General features: G+C 56.6%; 5 protein-coding genes across 5 annotated transcripts; 4 read left to right on the forward strand and 1 right to left on the reverse strand.

The window, feature by feature from the left end:
- Nucleotides 1-311: 311 nt before the first annotated feature.
- Nucleotides 312-2083, forward strand: J7T54_000262 (uncharacterized protein; the record flags this gene model as incomplete). The annotated part of the gene is made up of 2 exons (XM_051508068.1): nucleotides 312-357; nucleotides 459-2083. The coding sequence occupies 2 exons, from the start codon at nucleotides 312-314 to the stop codon at nucleotides 2081-2083; spliced, it is 1671 nt and encodes a 556-aa protein (XP_051360818.1).
- A 1332-nt stretch (nucleotides 2084-3415) lies between these two features.
- J7T54_000263 (uncharacterized protein) lies at nucleotides 3416-5110 on the forward strand (the record flags this gene model as incomplete). The annotated part of the gene is made up of 3 exons (XM_051508069.1): nucleotides 3416-3499; nucleotides 3560-3785; nucleotides 3849-5110. 3 exons carry the CDS (start codon nucleotides 3416-3418, stop codon nucleotides 5108-5110), a joined length of 1572 nt encoding a protein of 523 aa, XP_051360819.1.
- A 239-nt stretch (nucleotides 5111-5349) lies between these two features.
- Nucleotides 5350-11711, reverse strand: J7T54_000264 (Meiotically up-regulated protein; the record flags this gene model as incomplete). The annotated part of the gene is made up of 8 exons (XM_051508071.1): nucleotides 5350-5625; nucleotides 5995-7020; nucleotides 7359-7437; nucleotides 7587-8141; nucleotides 8191-9305; nucleotides 9599-10533; nucleotides 10582-11455; nucleotides 11505-11711. The coding sequence occupies 8 exons, from the start codon at nucleotides 11709-11711 to the stop codon at nucleotides 5350-5352; spliced, it is 5067 nt and encodes a 1688-aa protein (XP_051360820.1).
- Nucleotides 11712-13138: 1427 nt separating this feature from the next.
- On the forward strand, nucleotides 13139-14641 carry J7T54_000265 (uncharacterized protein; the record flags this gene model as incomplete). Its single annotated transcript, XM_051508072.1, has 1 exon — nucleotides 13139-14641. The coding sequence occupies one exon, from the start codon at nucleotides 13139-13141 to the stop codon at nucleotides 14639-14641; it is 1503 nt and encodes a 500-aa protein (XP_051360821.1).
- A 586-nt stretch (nucleotides 14642-15227) lies between these two features.
- On the forward strand, nucleotides 15228-22754 carry J7T54_000266 (T-complex protein 1 subunit zeta; the record flags this gene model as incomplete). Its single annotated transcript, XM_051508073.1, has 12 exons — nucleotides 15228-15399; nucleotides 15552-17292; nucleotides 17655-18060; nucleotides 18112-18683; nucleotides 19272-19425; nucleotides 19493-19587; nucleotides 19638-19659; nucleotides 19721-19957; nucleotides 20006-21005; nucleotides 21057-21272; nucleotides 21515-21639; nucleotides 21693-22754. 12 exons carry the CDS (start codon nucleotides 15228-15230, stop codon nucleotides 22752-22754), a joined length of 5802 nt encoding a protein of 1933 aa, XP_051360822.1.
- Between the last annotated feature and the right edge of the window lie 173 nt (nucleotides 22755-22927).

Raw genomic sequence — 22927 nt, forward strand, 5'->3', positions numbered from 1 at the left:
GAACGAGGTCATCCTTGGTTCATGCGAAGTTAAGAGACTCGAGAATCAAAGACGAGCAATGCAGCCCAAGTCGAAGCTTCCAGCAGCCAGCTCTGATAAGCTGCGATAAGGGCGATAAGGCGGCTGCCTGCCTGCCCCACATCAGGGGAAGGTGGGAGGTCGCCCAAATTTTTGGAGCTTCCAACGGCCAACGAACGACGACAGTCTCACCACCTTCACACCCAGACGACGACTCTTTTCTCTACTCTCCGTCGGTCTGCACTCTCCTCATACCCGGATCCCACCGTAAACGACCCAGGCAGCACCTCACAATGTCGTTCGGCGGACAGACACCGACGATCGTCGTCCTCAGAGAGGGTGCGTTACCCCACCGCCCGCCAGCCAGACCGACCGACCGCTGGAGGGCTGGCTAGCCTACCTACGACGAAGACCCCCGTGCTAACGTCCACACTCTACAGGCACCGATACGTCGCAAGGCAAGGGGCAGATCATCTCCAACATCAACGCATGCATGGCCGTGCAGGCCACCATCAAGTCGACACTCGGTCCGTACGGTGGTGACCTGCTCATGGTGGATGAGAATGGCCGGCAGACCATCACCAACGACGGTGCGACGGTCATGAAGCTCCTCGACATTATCCACCCGGCCGCCCGCATTCTCGTCGATATTGCCCGCTCGCAAGATGCCGAGGTGGGCGACGGCACCACCTCGGTCGTCGTCCTCGCCGGCGAGATCCTCAAGGAGGTCAAGGAGCACGTCGAGTCGGGCGTCAGCGCACAGGTCATCATCAAGGGCCTGCGGCGGGCGTCGCAGATGGCCGTCAACAAGGTCAAGGAGATTGCCGTCAGCACCGACGAGGGCAACCGCCGCGAGACGCTCACCAAGTTGGCCGCCACCGCCATGACGAGCAAGCTGATCAAGCGCAACACGGACTTCTTCACAAAGATGGTCGTCGACGCCGTCCTCTCCCTCGACCAGGACGACCTGAACGAGAAGCTCATTGGCGTCAAGAAGATCCCCGGCGGTTCCCTGACCGATTCCCAGTTTGTCAACGGCGTGGCCTTCAAAAAGACCTTTGCCTACGCCGGCTTCGAGCAGCAGCCCAAGAGCTTCCAGGACCCCAAGATTGTCTGCCTCAACGTCGAGCTCGAGCTCAAGGCCGAGAAGGACAATGCTGAGGTCCGCGTCGAGCAGGTGTCAGAGTATCAGGCCATTGTCGATGCCGAGTGGCAGATTATCTACAAGAAGCTCGAGGCGATCTACAAGACGGGCGCCAAGGTGGTCCTCAGCAAGCTGCCCATTGGCGACCTGGCCACGCAGTACTTTGCCGACCGCGACATCTTCTGCGCCGGCCGCGTCGCCTCGGACGACATGGAGCGCGTCGTGCAGGCCACGGGGGCCGTCACCCAGTCGACGTGCTCCGACATTCTGCCCGACCACCTGGGCACCTGCGGCCACTTTGAGGAGAGGCAGATGGGCGGTGAGCGGTTCAACTTCTTCGAGGCGTGCCCCGAGGCCAAGACGTGCACGCTCATTCTACGCGGCGGCGCCGAGCAGTTCATCGCAGAGGTGGACCGCTCGCTGCACGACGCCATTATGATTGTCAAGCGCGCCATCAAGAACAACACAATTGTCGGCGGCGGCGGCGCGGCCGAGATGGAGGTGTCGGCGTACCTGCACAGCTTCGCGGACAAGAACATCCCCCACAAGCAGCAGGCCATCATCAAGTCCTTTGCGCGCGCGCTCGAGGTGGTGCCCCGCCAGCTCTGCGACAATGCGGGCTTTGACTCGACCGACATTCTCAACAAGCTCCGCGTCGAGCACCGCAAGGGCAAGACGTGGGCCGGCGTGGACTTTCAGGAGGAGGGTGTCGCTGACATGATGGAGCGGTTCGTCTGGGAGCCGGCCCTCGTCAAGGTCAACGCCATCCAGGCCGCCACCGAGGCGAGCTGCCTCATTCTGGGCGTCGATGAGACGGTCCGCAACGAGGAGAGCCAGAAGCCCCAAGCGCCAGGGCAAATGCCGCCGGGTGCGGCCCAACGAGCGGTGCGCGGACGCGGCCGTGGCATGCCGAGGAGGTAAAGAAAAAGAAAATGGTGAAACACACGAGGAAGGTTGCAATGACTTGACACACTTACGCACACGAGGGGGTGAATCTCTCGGGGCGTTGGGAATATCCGGCACGATACTCTGGACCTGTACGTGGCCAATGTATGCAGACATGAGGATGATGACGGCGCCGTAGTCGCAATGAAGCATATTCAACTAACGTCGAGGGGGCTCGTTGATCAACAAGCAAGCTCCCCAGGGCCAAGCCAGTGAGGTCGATCCATCATCCCACAGCATGCTTGACGACAATGTTAGCACTTTGCAGCCGTGCCGCTAGGCATGACGGACCAGCGCCAGAGCGGCCGGCAGCAGGGGGGTCTGCGATCCAGAGACGGTAGACTCGAGCCCAGACCCGCGCGTGGCCCCTCGTAATCTCTCGCAGGCAAAGCTGGACTCCTGTGAAGGGGGACAATTTCTTTGAATAGTAACAGTGAGGGACACTATTGGCAACATGGAATTTCGTGCAGAGAACGACACTGACCGAGTACACGTATGCACTCCATGCGAGTAGAATGCAGATCAATCACTTCAAGCTGCCCCTGGCACGAGTCAGAATGTGTCGCGCTCGGCCAATGGCGCTAAGCATAAAAGCATTACTTCGATCCCCTTTCCTGCCGCAGAAGAAATATTCTTTAACATGTGCCTAGGCTACGTACAACGGTACAGAGACGGAAGAAAAATGGAATTGGAGTGCTAGGCGGCCCCATCATTGGAGCGTCCACATGCCTCTCCTGGCTTGGCTTGGCCAGGCTTGGCTTGGACCCCTGGCACTGCCGTGGCCGCTGTCACTATTGCGCTCTGCCGCCTCGCGCCAGGAGCAGCAGTCAGTTATATTAAAGGTTACAGAAGAAAGAGGACAGAGCTAAGATTGAAGACGAGTACGTGTAGATTGGGAGCGCAGATCATTCACAACCACCGACCGAGGCTCAAACAACTTACCATTTAACGTTTGTCAGGTACCGCCTCCAGGCCCCGTCTAGGCCCCTAGCCTCTGTGGGACGAACCCCTGCCCCCTGTCAGCGACAGGGACCCAGACAGCGCAGCGCGATCCCGAGCCACCATCGTGACATCTCCAACCTTCAGCACCCTGAACCTACCACCGACGTGAACGCTTGAGCAAACGAACAAACGATCACTCGGTGTAGGCAGCTTTCCGCCGAAGGATGTCGAATCTTTGACCGCCATCGTCCGTGGCTTTCCGTCGCTATCGCGCTCACTCACGCTCGTTACCCTCGTGTACCCTCTTGCTTGGCCTCTGCAGATTTTCCACTCGCGCGTTTCCCACGTACATACCACATACATATCATGCTGCCTACTTGTGGCACCAGGCGGCAGAGCCTCATCGTCCTCGCCGTGTTTGCCATTCTGCTCTGCTCTTTGTTCTACAATGTGAGTAGCAACGCCTCCAATACTCAGCACCACCTTGGTTCCAGCGCTGACAGAAAATAGCACAATGACCTGCACGTGCCGCGACTGCTCGTCGACTCGAGGTTCGTCCCGAAACCACACGAGCGGCTACCTCTGCTACCGGTAGCAAAGGAGGACCTTCAGAAAGTGCACGTCCTGCTTCCCGCGCCAAGTCGCGACGTGAGCACATGCAAGACCTTGCTCTCAGCAACGGTTATGGGGTATCCGATACCCCATATCCTCGGCCATGGCGAGGGCGAACATGACGGTGCGCACGCCCACCTACCGAGGGCCCCGGCTTCACATAGACAAGAGGCTGACTAGAAGACAGAGACCCTCATCGGCGGCGGCCGTCATCTGTCCAAGATCGAAAAGACTCTCGAGTGGCTCTCCTCGCAACCCCCCGAGCACGCCTCCGACACGGTCGTCGTCGTCGATGCCTACGGCGCGTTCAACCACCACCCGTCGAACCCGACCGCGCACGCCACAGGCGAGGCCTGGTTTCAGCTCCCCCTCGACGTGCTCCTCAAGCGCTACCGCGGCATCCTCGAATCGTCCAACCGCCGCCTCGCGGAGCGGATGGGCGTCGCCTTTGAAAAGGAGCATGACATTCGACAGCGCGTCGTCTTTGGCGCCGACAAGATGTGCACCCCGGCCGACCCCGCGAGCGTCGCCTGCTACCCCATCCCCGAGAGTCCCCTGCCCAAGGAGATGTACGGCGTGTGGACGGAGGACATGCGCCTCAACCACACGACACACCTCCACCGCTACCTGAGCGCCAACTTCATCGTCGGCTCCGTCGAGGACGTGACCCGCGTCTTCACCCGCGCCAGCCAGAAGATCGACCTGGCGCGCAACAGCACCAACGGCGCGTACGCCATCAGCGGCAGCGACCAGGCCGTCTTCCAGCACATGTTTGGCGAGCAGGAGTACCGACGCGAAGCGCTCCGTCGTCGCCACCACGGCGGACCCGCGGACCTCTCCGTCGTCGAGGGCGTCCTCGTCCACAACCCCCTGAACCCGACCTTCCCGCACGAGGTCCCGGACACGATCAGCAGCCTCCCCGACCTGGGCATCGCGGTCGACTACTGGGCCGACCTGGCCGTGCAGACAGATCTCCACGAGGACGACGGTCGCTGGCTGACGTACGGGCACGACATTCCCTCGCAGCTCATCGGACGACGAGCAGGTCTCTGCGTGTCCCAGGTCGACGGCGCCCTACCCCTGGACCTACTCAACACCACGACCCGTCTTCCGCGCGCCATCGTCTCGGACGCCGCGCTCTGGAGCCCCGCGCGCGGCTGGGACGAGATGCCGCTCTACTCGAACCTCTGCCTCGATACCATCCCCGTCGTCGTCAACCACAACGGACCGCAGGAGGACCGCCACCGCGACTGGCCCGAGATGTGGATGCAGCCGCACGCTCGCCGCATTCTCGACGGTCTCATGAAGAAGACCGAGGAGGAAGGTCGCTACGAGATCGCTGGCGGCGCGTACATTGACTGGGAGTACACCGGCTGGGAGCAGCTCTGTCCCGCTGGGTTCGAGTCGGAGCTGTATCGAGAGACGGCGTTCTTGGGGGAGCAGTCGTGAAAGGGTTTTTTTTTGTGTGTGTGTGTGTGTTTGTGGGGGAGTCGAAAAAACAAGATGATGGGTTCACATTGCGGTGGCGTTTTTCTTCTTCTCCGTGTTGGCGAGATGAGCGGTTCATTTGCGTTTTTAATATGTATGTAATGATGTATGCGTATGTATCACCGGGTATATATATCTCTGAGCAATCAAGCCTGTCCAAACACTGTCCTACGGCGGGAGGGGGGGGGTATCGTGTGTTATCATCTCGCATCCCAATCGTACAGCCCAGACTCGTCCTTGTTGTTCCTCTTGGTGTCTGCTGTGCCATCGCCGTCCTCGTCGTGTTCTATCAGCATGTCCAGGTCTCGGTCCACGGCGGCCGCGGCGGCTTCTGCGTCGGCTGCGGTGTTGTTGTCCGTGTCAGTGTCCTCGGTCGCGTCGAGCAGAGCTTGGAAGTCTGCGACGTGGGTATCGTCGTGATATTGATCAAAGTTGACGTCAGAACCAGCTTGGTCGATCATTTGCGGGTCGATGGGCTGGTATTGGTGTTGTTCGAGGGGAGGCAGCAAGTGATGCTGTCCGTGTAAGTGGTGCCCAGTACCACCACCGTGCAAAGTGTGAGAAGGCTGTATCGACCCCAAATCAGCTTCATAACCTGTCGTCGCTGGAGTGGAACCGGAGCTGTCTTGTGACAACGTAGGCAGCATCATGGCCCGCGATCCGTCTTGGAATGCCAGGACGCCCGCTTCGTCCCGGGTAGGTCGTGCAGACTCGCCAGCCCGCCCTTGAGGCGGACTCTCTGTGCTGCTCGGCGCAGAGATAGGCGCGGCAGCTCCTCTCTTAAGTGAATTTGTCGTTTTCCCCAGCTCTTTGCACTCCCGGCAACCGCGTATCACATCGCTCACTGTCTCCTTGATTCTGCTCCAATGATACTTCTCCGCAATCGTCGCCGTGGTCTTGTTGATGCCCCCGTGATTGTGTACGTGCACCTCCCGCGCGATGGCGTACTGCCGCAACGGATCCGAGATGACCTCCTTGTCCTTGAGCATCAGCTTGTCGCCCTCGAGCAGCTTGTAGTGCGTTGCCGCGCTGCGCAGCCGAGACTTCTCCGCGCGGTCAGCCCCGGCCGGGTACTTGTTGAACTTGAGATAGTACTTGATCTTGTCAAAGCGCTCCTCCGAGACGAGATCCTCGGACTCGTCTGGGTTGAGATCGCGGCCGTAGATGATGGCGTCAATCAGTCGATCCGGGTACGACTTGAGATTCCCGCATTCCTTCACCCTGCCGATCCGCTTGAAGCCCAGGGCATCCCAGATGCGGCAGGAGACGACATTGGTCTCGTACACCAGGTTGAAAATGCTGTAGGTGTAGCCTAGTCGTGGTGCGTAGATGATGTACGTCTCGCCCATGAGACGGCCCACACCGCGATTTCGCGAAGCGTCAGTAACCAGAAACCCTGCGTTGCAGATATGACTGCTGCGGCCCGGGTAGTTGGGCTTGATGTAGAAGCTCCCCAGACACTCTCTACTCCAGTCTTTGCCCTCCACGACCTCGTCTGCGCTGTGCAAGCTGCCTAGGAGCATGATAGCGGCCATGTTCTGGAACCAGTACTGTGCAAACGATTCCACGGTGAACGTGTCCACCATGGGGTAGGTGTCGCCCCCTTCAATTTCCTTGTTGAACTGATCACACAGGTACGCGAGCAACGTGGGAGGCACATTCTGAGCAGAGGCATAGGGCACAATGGTGGCCACAGTCTGGCGATCGCGCAACGTCACCTGACGAGGCGAAATGTCCACGGGCAGCTGAGGATTGTTGGGGTCTGGGAAAGGGGCCTCGCCAGACCGACGGTGGATGGTCGGACTGGCCGGGTCCTCCAGCATGGCAGGCATCCTTGCGCGGACGCCACTCTTGCGGGAGTAGATAACGCTCTGTGGTAACAGTTAGCACCGCATGCCACAGAAACTACAGATATGGCAGGCGGGCGTACGATGAGAAAAGCAAGCAACTAAAGACGGATGTCGGGCAGCCACTAACTAGGGCATGTGTTCCTTGCAGTAGATCCTGTTCCGAGACAAGGCCCCACAAGGGTCCGCGTTCGGGCCCAGGACGTCGGTACGGACTACCAACTGCAGTCGGCCAGTCGGGAGGATCCGAAAGCCCAACTTGGTCAACGCCGGCGACGCTGGGCCCGCTGGCTAACTCGCTGGCTGGCTGCACGCGAGATGCGCTATGGCTGTAAGATTGCGTCGTCGAGTCCCGCGCGTACTGAAATGTTCGGTCGTGAGGGTTCCTGCGTGGTGAGGGGAAGTGCGCAGGTGCGAAGTTTGAGGTACGGCTGCAGTTGCCTATGCACGGAGGGCTATTGTTGTTCCGGCCCGACGACCAAGATAACATGAACATCCAACGCGCTCAGTACACGGAATATACATTTCTAATCTCTCGGATATAACACCGTCCCTCGTAGTATACACGCTATATGATGGTACACGCTCACGGCTTGGGAGCGGTGGAGGCCGTCAGCAGACTCTCAATCTCCTTGGCGCTTACACCAACAGCCACCAGATCCCTCTCGATGCTCTCCACCGTCACGCCAGACCGTTTCGAGGCTGCGCCAGAGAAGCGTAAAGCTGCCTCAATCTCCTTGGTGCCCGCCGCCAGTGCCTGGATGCTCTTCTCGAAATCTTCCGGGCTCAGATCGGCGACAGGCTGCTGGATAGCCTCGGCAACATCGGTTTTCGCCTGCGCTTGTCCGTCCACCATCTGCCCCATCATCGCTAGCATGGCGTCCTCTGTGACGTCCTTTTGCACGGGCTCCGTCTTCTCCAGGAGCTTCATCTCATCGTCGTTAAGGCCGTGATACTGCTGTGTCATTCCCATGACCTGCTTGCGCTTCGTGAGAGCCTCTTCCTTCCGCGCCGCCATGAATTCGTACACGCGCGGGGACGTGTTCCAAGTAGTATGACCCAATTTGGCTTGCTCCATGCGCCGTTGCTGACCGCGCTCTCCGGCACGACCAAGCACGCCTCCAATGACAGCAGCCGATCGCAAACTAGAAACAGTCAGTTGAAAGCCCCCTATAACAAGCTCAAAGCACATACCTGTCATCGTTGGCGGGGATTGTGTAGGTCACCCAGGTCGGGTCGGCATCCGTGTCAATTATCCCAATGGTAGGGATCGTCTTGAGACCGCACTCGTAGAGGAGGGGCCAGTTTTCGAGCGGGTTCAGACACACAACTAGATCCGGCATCAGGGGCTTGTCGTTGAAAAGCTGGAAGCCGCCGAGTTGCTTATCGTTCTGATCCAGCATCTGCAGCTTGTGGCCTCGGAGCATGACTTCGGCGTTGGTGATCGTGCCGGGTGCCCACTTTGTGAAGACGTGGCACCCCTTTGACAGCTCAGCCGCCTTGGCCACAATCTCCATCTGCCCGCGGCGCGTGCCCACAAACAAGATCAGGCCGCCGTTGTAGGCTGTCTCCTCCACCACACGCGCGGCTCTTCGCAGGTGCGCCGCCGTCGTTTCGAGGGAGATGATGTGCGTCTGCTCGCGCACACCGAAAATGTAGCGGGCGTTGGCCGGGTTCCAGACAGACTTGTGATGTCCCATGTGCGTCTGCGATGCCATGAGCAGCTCGAGCGTGACGTCCTCGGCATGGGGCGGATTCTGCAGAAGCTCGGTAGGTGAGTACCGTTTCTCGACATGGGTACCAATCTTCCTCGTCTCGGTCTGTTGGCGCTGAAACTTTTGCCACTGCTCCTCGGGGGTGAGCGTCTCCGTCCCGACCTGGTGTTCGCGCGTCCACGAGCGGCCTTGGTGGCGCGTTGCGGCTGCGTTCATTCCGAGACCAAAGACGTTGGTCTGAATGTACTTGGTCTGTTTTCGGCTGGAGGATCGCTCCTTTTTGGGGACCGTGCTCGCGAGCTCACGAGCATGTGCCTTCTGCTCTTCAGGCCAGGAATCGACCGGGGCCTCAGTGCTGGCCGTCGGTGTCGCGGTCTTCTCGGTCGACAATTGGCGTATGGCGGATCGTGAGATGGGGCTGGCCAGCGTCCGGCGGCCTGTGATATCAGCCTCTGCATAATGGAATCGATTGGAGGTCACATACCATGCCGCACAGCGGCGTTTCTCAATATCATGACGGCTGCCCGACTTGCTGTCACTTGTCGTCCTGGTGATGGTCGCAGACGCGAGTCGGCCAAAATTTGGTTCGCAGCACTGCGAGAGCAAAAGTGGGTTCTTGGTTTTTCCGCTGCCGGCCGACGCGCAGCGCGTCAACGATCCGTCAACTCACCAAGAGATTCATGACTGTGCTAAGAGTAAGATGACAGATTAAAAATTTGATATTCGCTTGATTACGACAGGTCTGTATATGCAAAGAGTACGAAATGCCAAAACATTTACAGCTGCCTTAGTGGCTCAGAAGGATGTGAACCTACTCCAACCTATCGAACACGCAAGGCAGTTTAAGTTTATCTGCTGGTAGCCCTGGTAATGGTGAAAACACCCACTATCACAACAGCGAGGGTGACAATGGCACCGGGCAGCAGCAGCTCGTTGGGGACACCGGCAATGACCTGGTCCTGAACGGGTGCATTGCGGTTTCGCCGGGACCGACGTACAGTAGACTCCTCCTCCTCGTCATCCTCCTCGTCCTCATCGTCGTAGTCGCGACGGCGCATGCGGAGACCATCAGCAGACGAGGCAGTAGGCGTGGGGATGACCGGTGTCTCAACGACAGGAGGTGGGGGTGGAGGCGCCACGACAGGGGTCGTGTCCGGATGGTGCACATAGAGGTCAACCTTCTCACGGAGGCTCTGGCGAGCTAGAAGAATCGCCTCGAGCAGATCATTGTCCGTCGTGATGGACACAGTGTCACCCTCGTCATCAGCGTAGCTCAGCGCAAAGCCAGTGCCGCTCATCTTGCCGTCCTCAACGACGGGCGTACCTCCAATGCCCTCCACCTCGTTACCGAGCTTGGCGGCGACGGCCGCAACAAAAGTCTCAATGCCCTGCGACGCAACGACTTGCAAGCGGTGAACACGGCCTGAAGGGGCCTTGAACTTGAAAGGGAACGGCAGTTCAGCTGGGACGACGCCAGGCGTCTCTTGAAGCATGGAGCGAGGGGGTGACTCGGCACCGACGTGAGACGCAGAGTCGCCAGGCGCAACGCTGTCGCCAATGCGCTCGCGGGTCACGTCAGGAGACATCATGCGAGAGCCAAGGTTCGTGTGGTGGTGGCTGTGGCTGCCGCCGTCGCCAGACATCATGGACTCCGTTTCGTTGTCCATGGACAGCCAGAACTTATTCCAAGCTGGGCCCTCTCCATCACCTGTCGAGATGGTGTTAATCTGCTCGAGCGTGGCATAAGTGAGCTTGAGCACGTCCACCATGCCCACGATCTCGCCGCCCTCATTCATGACGGGGAGGTTGAGGTAGTGGCCATCTACACTGGTCAGCAAATTGACCTAATGCATCCATCACTGTGACATACCGTGCATTTTGCGAAGAGCGGCCTGGATGCTCATGTCCATGGGCGCAAAGTCGGGGTGGGGTGTCATGACACGCACCACACTGCAGGTGGCGGGATCCAAGCCAGGGGCAATGACGCGGAGAACAACATCTTTGCTGGTGAAGATGCCAGTAATGGCTCCCTGATCTTGCACCAAAACAGCCGTCGTGTGGTTCTCCTTCATCAAAGCCGCGGCTTCCTTGACCGAGGTCCTGACGCTCACGGTGGTAGGAGGGATGCCATTGAGTACACTCTCCAGAGTCGGTCCCGACATCTTGCTGCGCAAAGTCTCGACATATTGGATGATCTGCTGGGGCTGGCTGGCGCCGAGCTCGGACTGCACACCCTCCAAAGCGTCGTAGAGTTTCCTGGAAGAGGAGTAGGCACGCTCGAGCTTCTCCATAGCTTCGTAAAAGCACTTGGTAATGTCGAGGATACCCGAAATGTCCTGGTTCTCGTCCATGACTGGCAGGTGACGGAATCCCTTGCGGACCATCAGATCGAGGGCGTCGGTGGCACTTGTATCGGTGCGGGCGCAAAGAGGGTTCTTGGTCATAATCTCGGCAATAGTGACATTGGAGGCCTTAGACCCAGCCCCGACAACTCGGAAAGCCAGATCCTTGGCGGTGAAGATACCAGCGATACGGTCATCATCGTCAGTGACGAGAACGCAGTCCTCTCTCTTCGCGGCCATAAGCTGAGCAGCTTCGGAGACTGTAGTCGAAGGCTTGATCTGGAGAGCAGGGCTGGGCTTCAGGGACAAGACGGTGCCGGGGGGTGCCTTGCGGCTCTGGCGTGTGCGGCCGGCCAGCTTGCTCTTCTTGGAGAGATCGGTCTCGAGCTTGCGTCGGATTGCCTTTGCTCATTAGTCTGTCATGCTTGCCACTACAATAATTCTAGCCTACCTCATCTCGCTTAGTCTGCTTCTGTCGACTCGCACTCAGAGCAGAACCCGCATCGCTGGGCTTCTCCTCCAGAACAGGTCGGGGAATCGCGGATCCAGCAGGGCTTGCATGCGGGTGCTGCTGCTGCTGGAATGGAATGCCCCCTCGACGGTCCCTGTTGGGAGTCCCTCGAAGGGTGTTGCCCGAGATGGTTCCGCCGGACGACATGGCGAGGATCGACTGTCAACAATGGCAATCGGGTGTCGAGCAATGGGCTCCAAATGGTTGGAGATGCTGCAGTTGGGCTCCGTGGGAAGCGGGAACGATAACTCAGCACAGCCAGTAGCGAGAGAAAAACCTGACCAACGTCCTGAGACCCGACGCAGAGGTGAAGACAATCGGCGGTTCGAGGGATGATGAGGTCCAACAAAGTCAAGTTGAGCTGGGCAATTGGTAGATGTCGCGTCCAGGGCTCTGAGTACTGGCTATCCACCTGGGAATTTGGAGACTAATCACGGGGTCCACTATTAAAGACGGTGGCTTCTTCTATTGGTCAAGCAGCGGACCATACTTGGTGCACGTGCCATGCAGTTGCTGTCGACGATAAAAGGGGTTCATTCACAATTGTAGCTGTACAGGTATTCAGGCATTATGCATTTGTGTTGTTCAAGAGGTGCAATTATTCTTGCACAGCAAGGAGATGATGGTAGTAATGGACCGCAAGCTCGATTCCGAGGCCGTGAAAGCCTCTTAGTAGGATGTGAGGTTTCGGGGCATGAAGAGATGCTGCTATCACATTCTTGCATAATGTGCTTTATTTTGACTCCCTCTGTGGTCTGCTGGGCCAACCAGCTTGTTGATTGTCGGGGACACAGCTTGACTTGACTCAACCTTCATGAACAAGCCTCACTTTGATCACCAAATGCACTCTGAGTAACAATAGCTTGGTCCATAGTCAATTAGTCTTCGCAACATGTTTAACAATGATCGAATCGCCCTTATAACTACGATGAGTGCAGCGATGGAGTCAATCGCAGTCTTCGAGATCCAGCAGACAGCCGCCACGTCGCGGCGCTTGCACAGCTTTTCGTCATCTCTTCGCACGAACAGAGTCGTTCGGTCATTGATCCGTGAGTCAGGTTTTGCCTGATAATAACCAAGACATTTCGAATGATCAGCTCGTGATTCTGATCCAGCGCCCCACTTGATCGCAGGCCGGCGGGTGATGGTGACGTTGCTGCACAGCGGTCTTCAGCGGTCGTCTAAAAAGGGCTATCGCCATGGCAACAGCGCCAAGGAAGTAAACAATGCCCCCACGGCCGACTTACACCGTTCCTTGCCGCCGCTATCTCAACATCTTGCATCCGAACCCACCATCTAACGATCCAACGCTGAACTTGACATTCGAAATCGAATACACCATTTTCAATAGTTTCACAGTACTACTCCAGCCGGACCTCTTTGACAAACAGCCGCTCTCAGACGCTGCCCTACTCTCCGTGTTCCCCCAGAGTATTGCAACGTATTGAGCGAGCATCGAGCCCTTCCTAACCAGAAGAACTGACAATAAAGAAGACCCCTGAGCTTTCGAGAGAACTGACTACTTACCAAGCCACGCAGTGTTTAGCAGGGCCTCGCCCGATACTCAGTTGACAATGCAGCACGATACGCAGACGATTCGTGCCCGTCGGCCGCCGCACCTCAACTTACATCAGCGCACGAATATCATGCAGATGCCCCATTTCGCGCCTTTTGATGTAAATACCTCACAGCAGACTGCCTCGTACCCCGAGCCGCTCTCAGCGACGAGCCATGGCTCCTTCATGGCCGGCACACCTCGCGAGTACAGCTCTCCGACCGACCGCTCCGCCGTCGACGAGAACGAAGCCGAGACGATCCGACCGATACGCAGAAAGGAGAACAGCGTCGACCGTTCACTGGAGACGCTCACCAACGCATTCGACAGCTATCAAGAACTAAAGGTGGAGACTGGCATCTCATCCGAAGAGGTGCACTCCTACATTGACGGTCCCTCCACGTCAACGGGACTGTGGACGTGCACGTTCCAGAACTGTGGAAAAGAGTTCTCTCGCAAAGAGAACGTCAAGTCCCACGTCCAGACGCACCTCAACGACCGCCAGTTTCAGTGCGAAGAGTGCAAGAAGTGCTTCGTGCGCGCCCACGACCTCAAGCGCCATGCTCGCATCCATCTCACAGACAAGCCCTATATCTGTCCCTGCCAAAAGGCATTTGCGAGGCAAGATGCTTTGACGAGGCACAGGCAGAGAGGCATGTGCGAGGGTGCTCTGGACGGCGTGGTGAGGAAGTCTGCCAAGCGCGGCAGGCCAAGGAAGAACCCCGAGATTGTTGGTGACCGACGCGAGAGGAAGGCCCGGACGAGGCGGCAGAACAACATGTCGATCAGCTCCGTGTCAACGATGTCGAGCGTTTCAACATATACCGACAGTTCCGCAGCCGCCTCGCCTGAGCAGATGCTCGACTATCACTCCATGGTGAACCTTCAACACCTCTCGCACGACGTTCAACAGATGACGATTCCGGAATTCGACAACAGCGCAACTTCATCGGCACCCATGCCAACCGGGCGCCCCTTTACCCAGCAGGTTTCAACACCCGTGAGGTCAAGATCAATGGTCAAGAGGGAGCCGGCGGATTTTCCGTCTTTCTCGAGTCCTCAGCCATATCTTCAGCCAGCATCAACTACCCCGAGTCAGCAAACTCTCATGAGCGACCCGCTCTCGCAGCCATGCGTCTCACCCGCTGTGCTCATGGGCGTCACCCCTACGAGCATCGACTCGCACCAGGGAGTGTTGACGTCGCCATCTGATGTATCCTCAGGCCAGCACTCACAAGGGCCTGAAACGCCCTTCCTGTCATTAGACATGGACTTGAGTCAGCCTGAAGGCTTTGGCGACTTGCCGGAACTCACAGCAAGTAGCAGCTTCGGCTCGCTGGACGATTTCAACGACCAGCTCTATAGCTTCGATGATTTCCAGGCGCAGATGGCTGCGGAGACCTTCTTTGGTAGCAATGGGGACACCCACGCCAACCTGTACATTGAGCAATGGCGGCTCGATCAAGCCCTCGGTGGTTTCCAAGACGGAGGAATGTCTAACGCGATGTGGAGCGACAAGTGAGAACCCCATTTTCGACCCTACGAACGACGAAACGAATCTTCTTCCCCTGTACTTTGGGTTACACTTGATCGGCTTAGCGTGGCGTTATGGAGGACGGGACAGTTGACGGGGACGCAAGAGCCCCCAGCTGTCGGAGTTGAAAAGGATATGGATTTTGTTTTGGTTTTGGTTTTCGACTCGGATACAGACAAATGGACGGGGGCCCTGGATGCGGCACCTTTTGCGAATTTTGTGTATTCTGGCCCGTGCATATGCTTATTGACTGTCTATGCCATTGATACTTGAGTAGGATTGAATGGGGAGGTTTGGTAAACTAATCGACCATTCCGACATAGCGATACTTAGGATTTTGTCAATCAAATTGTGTTTGCTTCCGGTGATATCGAATTGTGAGCTTCCATTGAAGCGCGGCGTTTGTTACTGACTTACGGCCATCTCCTCACCTATGGGTAAAGTAGCACAGCCCACCTCGATTTTTCAACTCTTTGATTTTGCACAGATTACGCTCGCGCAACTTCCTGGAGACAAGCCTACAGCTAAGATTTAGGAATAATATTCTGATCTGGCACCTAAAGCATAGCCTACCATGCTTGTGCCCGCGGTCGGTGCTCGTTTCACCTTCTTCTACCCCGTGGGTAACACGCCCGCAACGAACTTGACGCGAAGCGTGCCTCACGGCCAAGATGCGTCCGTGTTGTCGCTGGGTTGTGGCGACCTGAGAAACATTTTTTATACTGCCTATGTCGACCAGGGTCTTCGTGAGTTTTTAGCCTTTCAAATTATTATGGTTCTTAGTTAACGCACCCTCGGCTCCTCGCAACCTGGACATCACTTGCTGCGACTATGACGAGAAAGTAATCGGTCAGTTACCCCCTCGAAATCACGTACACGCAACGACTGATCTCAAAAGCTCGCAATATTCTGCTACTGACCCTCCTCATCGATGGGGAAACTTCCGATGATGCGTTGTGGAATATCTATTACCACCTCTACCTTGACGCTGGTGATGCCGCAATCGTCCAGAAGCAGCTGGGCAAGCTCCTACCCCTCCTTACTTCACTGGGATCTTGGAAGAAGAACCAATATGGAAGCAAGCTTCGCTTCTGCGACCAGGACACTCTTGACGATGTTCGCGGCATATGCCAGCGTATGGTACGAGAAGCCAACGACGTCGACCTCGACAAACGACGCTCTGCCCTGACGACGGAGCTTGAACGCTCGCTTGAAATGAGAAGACGAGCTCTGGGACCCCATGGTACTGTTGCGACCGGCATGCGCTCAGCAGCGCCTCTTGCTTTGCAATCGCGGCAGGAATTGCCAGAAGCTTTTGACCAGTACTGGAAGGATGGCACCGTCACAAGCAGGGATCGAGACACGACGAACGTGGCCAATCCCATGTTCTCAGCGCTGGTGAGCGATAACTCTGTCCTTCATTACGGTATCGATCCGATTCTCGGCTTTCATCTTGCTACCGCCTTTGCGCCACTAGGAGACAGGTCTCCCTTGAAGCCTACGTCCGGGCATGGTCCCAGAGCTGCCCACGCCGCGAAAACCCAATTCAAGGAATGGACAGCTGCCTTGAAAAACGCTCTAGTAAAGAGATTCACCGTGCGATTCATAGTGTCGGATGTCTTTGCGTGCTGCCACAGCCTTCAACAGAGTGCAACGACTGGTCACACCTCCGCAAACCTGTACAGACGTCTCTCCCGGCCACTTCGCCTCGACGCTGAAACCTACAGTGCCAGCACGAAGCTAACGAGTTTCGACGTCATTGACACATCGAATCTTTCGGATCATGTAGGGGCCCTGAACATCCTCGTGGCTACCGCGCCGTTGCTCGCCAACCGTCCTTGGGCCACCATCTACACTGAGCTTCTTCTCAAGACAGAAGACACCCAACAAAAGTCCTTTGAGAAGTTGTTATGCGGGCACCCGGCCACTATGTCACTGTTACTGGGTGTTTCCCCCGTTCAGTTCTGGACTAATGCAAAGGCAGAGTCGCACGCCGACGAGGTCTTCCTCGGCATGATGAACCAGTCTGGGGTCGGCAACGATACCCAAGTACACAACCGTATCGCATGGAAGCAGGACGACCAGTTCTCAAATCAGCCCCATGGGCGGGGCTGTCTTTATATCGACGCAAAGGCACTGTCGAGGGTTCTGCTGGAGATATATTTGCAAATTTTCAACAACGAAAGGCTGCATTCGGAGACTTTGAAGTCGCAAATGCACAAGAGAGATGCTGTTTATGGCCATTTCCACCGAGGAAGCTTTGCAGCGTTGATTCAACTGGTGCAGCAGCGTGTTTCCGCTGACATTTGGCACGACGCTCTGCATGACCTAGTGGTAAACATCGCCACTGATCGCAATCTTGCCATGTCTAGCAACTTCATCCAGGAGCTTAGTGGGCAAAGATACATGCTTAGCGGCACAAAAGAAACATGGATAGTCAACAAACCTAGTCAACATGCTCGACAGGGACTCCTCAAGGATTGGACTGATATTCCGCACATGATCGCTGTGACGTACGAGGTGCCAAGGAACGCTTTTCTCCGCTTGTTTGAGGGCTCGGATCACCGCAAGATGGCTTCGCCTCTGCTCCTCGGGTCTTTGCGATCGAGTCCTGGGGCAGATACCCAATGGCATAACATGTATGGGAACATTCATGTCTCTTTTGGCAAAGTGAAGCAAACAGGACGTCTGGACAAACTACACTCGCCGTCGAACAAGATGCGTTGGGATTCGACGGATCGACACCGTTGGTTATATCCTTCTATGTACCAGCATCGTGTGTCCAACTCGAGCCAGAAAAGCTTCTGGTGGGACTGTTCGTCGGCATTACCATGCAGTCCACGATGGTATATGGGCCCGTCCTGGGACCAGAGCTGAAGGTGTACGAGACACCTGCGAGCACAGCATCCAATGTATGGGTGTCTCGGCTTGGCCCAAGTCAGGAGGCATATCCAGTTGTCTGCGGTGCTGCGCGACCATTCCCAAACACAGTACATGACAGTGCTAGCGGTCTTGAAACAAAGATGGTCGCTGATCTATCCGCCTCGGAAAACTACATCACAAAGCTGACCGGGCACATCAACATCACATCCGAAAAGGGGCTCAAACTCCTGAAGGACAAGGCGCCTATTGAGCTGCACCAAAACAGCCCCTTTCTCATCGATGTTGTCTTCGGGAAGAACAGCCTCTCCTATCCTATCCGATTCCCTATTCCAGTGAGCAAAGAGGGAAGCAAAACACGCATTGCCCGAACGTCGGGGTATGTTGAGGTCATTGCGCCGATTGCTCAGCCGACGATCTCTCCTTGTCTGGACGACTTTGTGTACCCTGTGATGCTCACAGGCGATGGCCTTCCTGCCGCGGTCAACATTCCCCACATCAACTTGGACAGTCTGCCAATCCTTGACGTTGGCAAATCAAAAGACATGCAATGGCTGGTCACTAACACATCACTCCAGTTCTCGCAGCGTGAGAAAGCCTTGCGCGAATCGGCCAACCAGACGGACGGCATCTCCGAGGACCCACGCGTCAATCTCAAGGAGTCTCTGTTTACCATGTTCATGCTCGCCACTGGTCTTCAGGGTGACCAGACTGGACTGTTTGCCATCAACCACCCCGAAAAGGGAGGCATTCACATTCTTCTCCTCGTGTCCGCAGTTCGGTTGGACGGCGACGCCGCTGGTGTGGTGATCGACGCTGCCGCATTGCCCCTTACACTGGATCTGGTCCACAAGTGCCGGCCTCTGCTGGAATCGATCCAGGAACTCAAGATGGCGTCCATGAAAGTCAACGATGCTGAGCTGATACTGTGGAAGAAGGTCATTGCGGCTTCGGTCGAGCGTTGCCGTACTTGGTCCCACAAGCGGAGCTGCGAGTACAAGAAAAAGGGCGCAACGGTTCCCCTGAGCCTGGAGGATGGAAAGACCTTCCTCTGCTCGTGTGGCAATGGGGAGTTTCCCAAGGATCACATCACTATTCCGAGCTGGGAGCTCGGAAGGCGGCACGCGGTCCGCGCAGCTTTCAGCCCGACGTATGCGGTGCCATATGTCGAAAGTGCGTTTGACGTCGCACTGACAAAAACGGTCAGCAGTGGGCATGATGGGGAACCAAGTTTGTCACCCGGCAGTGTTGACAAATGTCGAGTATGTTCTAAGAGGAGAGGCGCGGATGGGGGCACCCTGAAGACATGCCAAGGGTGCCACGATGCGAAGTATTGCTCAGCTGAGTGTCAGAGGAAGGACTGGAAGGTGCACAAGCGGACTTGTGGGAAGAAAAAATGACAAGGGGTTCTGATGATGTATGAATGTACATATAGAAATACAGTATGTCATTAGTCAGGACTTGTCTATACTCGCTGGTTCTGTTCATGGGTATGACCAACTACATGTAGTGATTCCGCTCCATATAGCCCAGCGCACCCTATTCTTAGCCACTGCAAACAGTATGTAATAGGAAGTCAATGTCAGTAAAGGTTGTCAATGACAATCAGACGGGAGATCGTTGACCAGAACCTGGGTTCAGGGTAACCCAGCCAGTGCCCCTGGCAGCCCCCACTTCACCGCCTTCCCTAATGGCAGAAAAAGTTGGGCAGCCCACATCGTCTGTTCACCTCCTGCAGCGACGGTGGGCGAAGCCTGCGGAACCACCAACGGTCAATCCACGCCTACACTTCCAAAGCAGCGGCGCCAACGTTCACCCCCCCCGAAAAGAACGACCACGAAACTGCCACCATGTCCGCCGCGCAGCTTCTCAACCCCAAGGCTGAGTCCCGCGTATGTCGTCCTTGAAATTTGTCTTCGGATTAGCTTGGTGGGGAGCTCGAGCTAACCGTCGTCGCAGAGGAGGGGCGAAGCTTTGAAGGTCAACATCAGTGCCGGTGAAGGTCTTCAGGATGTCCTCAAGTCCAACTTAGGCCCTACGGGTACCATCAAGATGTATGAGCACCTGCCTTCTCTTTTTCTATGCAGATACTGACAGTGTTCAGGCTTGTCGACGGTGCCGGTCAGGTACGAATTGGCCCCTCGAAATGCCCCACGATCCGACCGCCATACTCACATACTTCAACAGATCAAGCTCACCAAGGACGGCAATGTCCTCCTCCGCGAGATGCAGATCCAGAACCCCACCGCCGTCATGATTGCGCGAGCCGCTACTGCCCAGGATGATATCTGCGGTGACGGTACCACCTCCGTCGTGCTGCTGGTGGGAGAGCTCCTGAAGCAGGCCGATCGATACATCTCTGAGGGTCTGCACCCACGCATCATCACTGACGGCTTCGAGATCGCCAAAGTGGAGGCTCTCAAGGTAGGTTACACGGAACATCGTGTCGACAATGGCGACTGACCTCCATAGTTCCTCGACGATTTCAAGCTGGACAAGGAGGTTGACCGCGAGCTTCTGCTGAACGTCGCACGCACTTCTCTCGCCACCAAGCTCAACTCTACTCTCGCTGCCCAGCTCACGCCCGACATTGTCGATTCCGTTCTGGCCATCTACCAGGCCCCTGCGAAACCCGACCTGCACATGGTTGAGATTATGAAGATGCAGCACCGTACAGCCGCCGACACACAGCTTATTCGTGGACTCGCTCTCGACCACGGTGCCCGCCATCCCGACATGCCCAAGCGTCTCGAGAACTGCTACATTCTCACCATGAACGTCAGCCTCGAGTACGAGAAGACCGAGATCAACTCTGGCTTCTTCTACTCGAGCGCCGAGCAGCGTGAGAAGCTCGTAGAAAGTGAGCGTCGCTTCATTGACGCCAAGTTGAAGAAGATTGTCGAGCTCAAGAAGGAGCTCTGCGGCAACGACGGCAAGAAGAACTTTGTCATCATTAACCAGAAGGGCATCGACCCCCTGTCGCTGGACGTGCTCGCCAAGAACGGCATCCTGGCTCTTCGCCGTGCCAAGAGGAGGAACATGGAGCGTCTGCAGCTGATCTGCGGTGGTGTTGCACAGAACTCTGTGGAGGATCTCACGCCAGATGTTCTTGGATGGGCTGGTCTGGTCTACGAGCAGACGCTGGGCGAGGAGAAGTACACATTTGTAGAGGAGGTCAAGGACCCCAAGTCAGTCACGCTTATGATCAAGGGCCCCAACCAGCACACCATCGCGCAGGTGACCGACGCGGTGAGGGACGGCCTGAGGAGTGTCTACAACATGATTGTCGACAAGAGTGTCGTGCCGGGCGGCGGTGCTTTTCAGGTTGCCTGCGCGGCGCACTTGAAGAGCGACGCCTTTGGCAAGAAGGTCAAGGGCAAGGCGAAGTGGGGAGTCGAGGCGTTTGCGGACGCCCTTCTTATCATTCCCAAGACCCTGGCTGCCAATGCTGGCCACGACGTGCAGGATGCTTGTGAGTGACACATTGGGCTTGAACGTGAACATGACGCTAACCAGGACACAGTGGCTGCGCTCCAAGACGAGCACGCTGATGGCGACGTTGTTGGTCTCAACCTCGAGACCGGTGACCCGATGGACCCCGAGCTTGAAGGCATCTTCGACTCGTTCCGCGTGCTGCGTAACTCTGTTGCTTCTAGCTCGAGCATTGCTTCAAACCTGTTGCTGTGCGACGAGCTCCTGAAAGCGCGACAAATGGGTCGACAAGGCGGGCCCGGCCCTGGTATGGATGGTCCTAGTGATCACATGTAAAGCATCCGAATCAAAGTAGATGTTTGGGTTAGACAAAATGGGAGTCAGCTCATGTCATGATTGTGTCCGCCTGCCCCTCTTGGTGAAGCTTGAGCCTGCTTGTCTTTATCGGGCACTGATATGCCCCGCATTGTTGATTTCAGTTCAACCTCCCGAAAAAAAAAGTTTCGACCCCACCATTGCCATCGGCGTCATTCTCACCTAGGCGCATAGCAACCATGGCCGACTACGATTCAGATTCCTCGGAAGGCGAGTTTGAAGAGACCAATGTGCTGTTGGGGTACGCCTCGAAAGAGGCTGACGATGAAGATATCATCAGCCGTCTAGGTGGCCGACCTGTACGTCTACAAAACCACACCAGGACCCCTCCTTCGCCTAACTGGTTTGACAGGACTGGCTAGACCCTGAGAAGCCGCCTTCAGCTGCTCTGGCACGATGCAAAGTTTGCAGTGATATAATGGTGCAGCTTCTGCAACTAAATGGCGAGCTCCCCGACAAGTTCCCCGGTCACGAACGACGCCTACATGTTTTCGGCTGTCGCAGGTCGACCTGTAGACGACGGGATGGAACAGTGCGAGTATTGAGGGGTGTTAGAGTCTTCAAGGAAGAGGTGCCAAAGCCTGCAAAAGAAGAGAGCGAAGAGCAGCCAAAGAAAGAGCGAGCGAAGTCGGTAGCACTCGGTGACGCACTCTTCGGAGCTTCCAGCTTCGGAAGAGGTGGTTCTACGAACCCATTTGGGGGGGCTGGTGGAGGCAACGGCAGCGCAAACCCGTTTGCCAAGCCCAGCGAACCTGAGAAGAAGGAAGAGGAGAAACCTATACCGCAAGAAGTCTCGACGGCCGGGCTCGCAAAGTCCTTTGCCGAGACCCTGGCACTCAACGTCCCGCCTGCGCAATCACCGCCACCACCAGAGCCCTGGCCGGCGGAGGACAAGATGCCACAGCCCTACCCGACGCTCTTCCTAGCCGACGCCGATTACGAGACACTTGATCCGCAACCTACCAACGTCCCCGAAAATGCACGCGTAGAAACGGCCGACGCGGAGGAGCCGTCCGCCATTGATCGCGAGGCCTTCGAATCAAGCATGGACGCTGCGTTCCAGAAGTTTGCCGACAGACTGGCCCAGAACCCCGAGCAAGTGATCCGATACGAATATGCTGGAACACCGCTGCTATACAGCAAAACAGATGCGATTGGCAAGAAGCTGGCTTCGGGAGGAGGGATCCCGGGATGCGCCAACTGTGGTGGCCGGAGGACATTCGAGGTACAGCTCACACCGCAAGCCATCGTCGAGCTGGAAGGGGACGACATGAGTCTTGATGGTATGGAGTGGGGGACGATCATTGTCGGTGTCTGCGAAAGAGACTGCAGACCACGAGATACGGAGCTTGGACAAGCAGGTTATCTGGAGGAATGGGCAGGGGTGCAGTGGGAGGAGCTTGCGAAAGAGTAGTAGACAACTAACAATAACGACGACAACGTGAACGACCAATTGTGAAATCTGGATACCATCCCTCTAGAGTATTTGATATCGCTTCAATGACATGCCCATGAACGCCTTTTGACCCTCTTTGTGATCCGATACAACTTCATCACATCATGATTATCCCTGTGCAGGACCCCAAC

The sequence above is a fragment of the Emericellopsis cladophorae genome (genome assembly GCF_022114955.1).
Source record: "Emericellopsis cladophorae strain MUM 19.33 chromosome Unknown NODE_39_length_213758_cov_118_025819, whole genome shotgun sequence".
NCBI lineage: Eukaryota > Fungi > Ascomycota > Sordariomycetes > Hypocreales > Bionectriaceae > Emericellopsis > Emericellopsis cladophorae.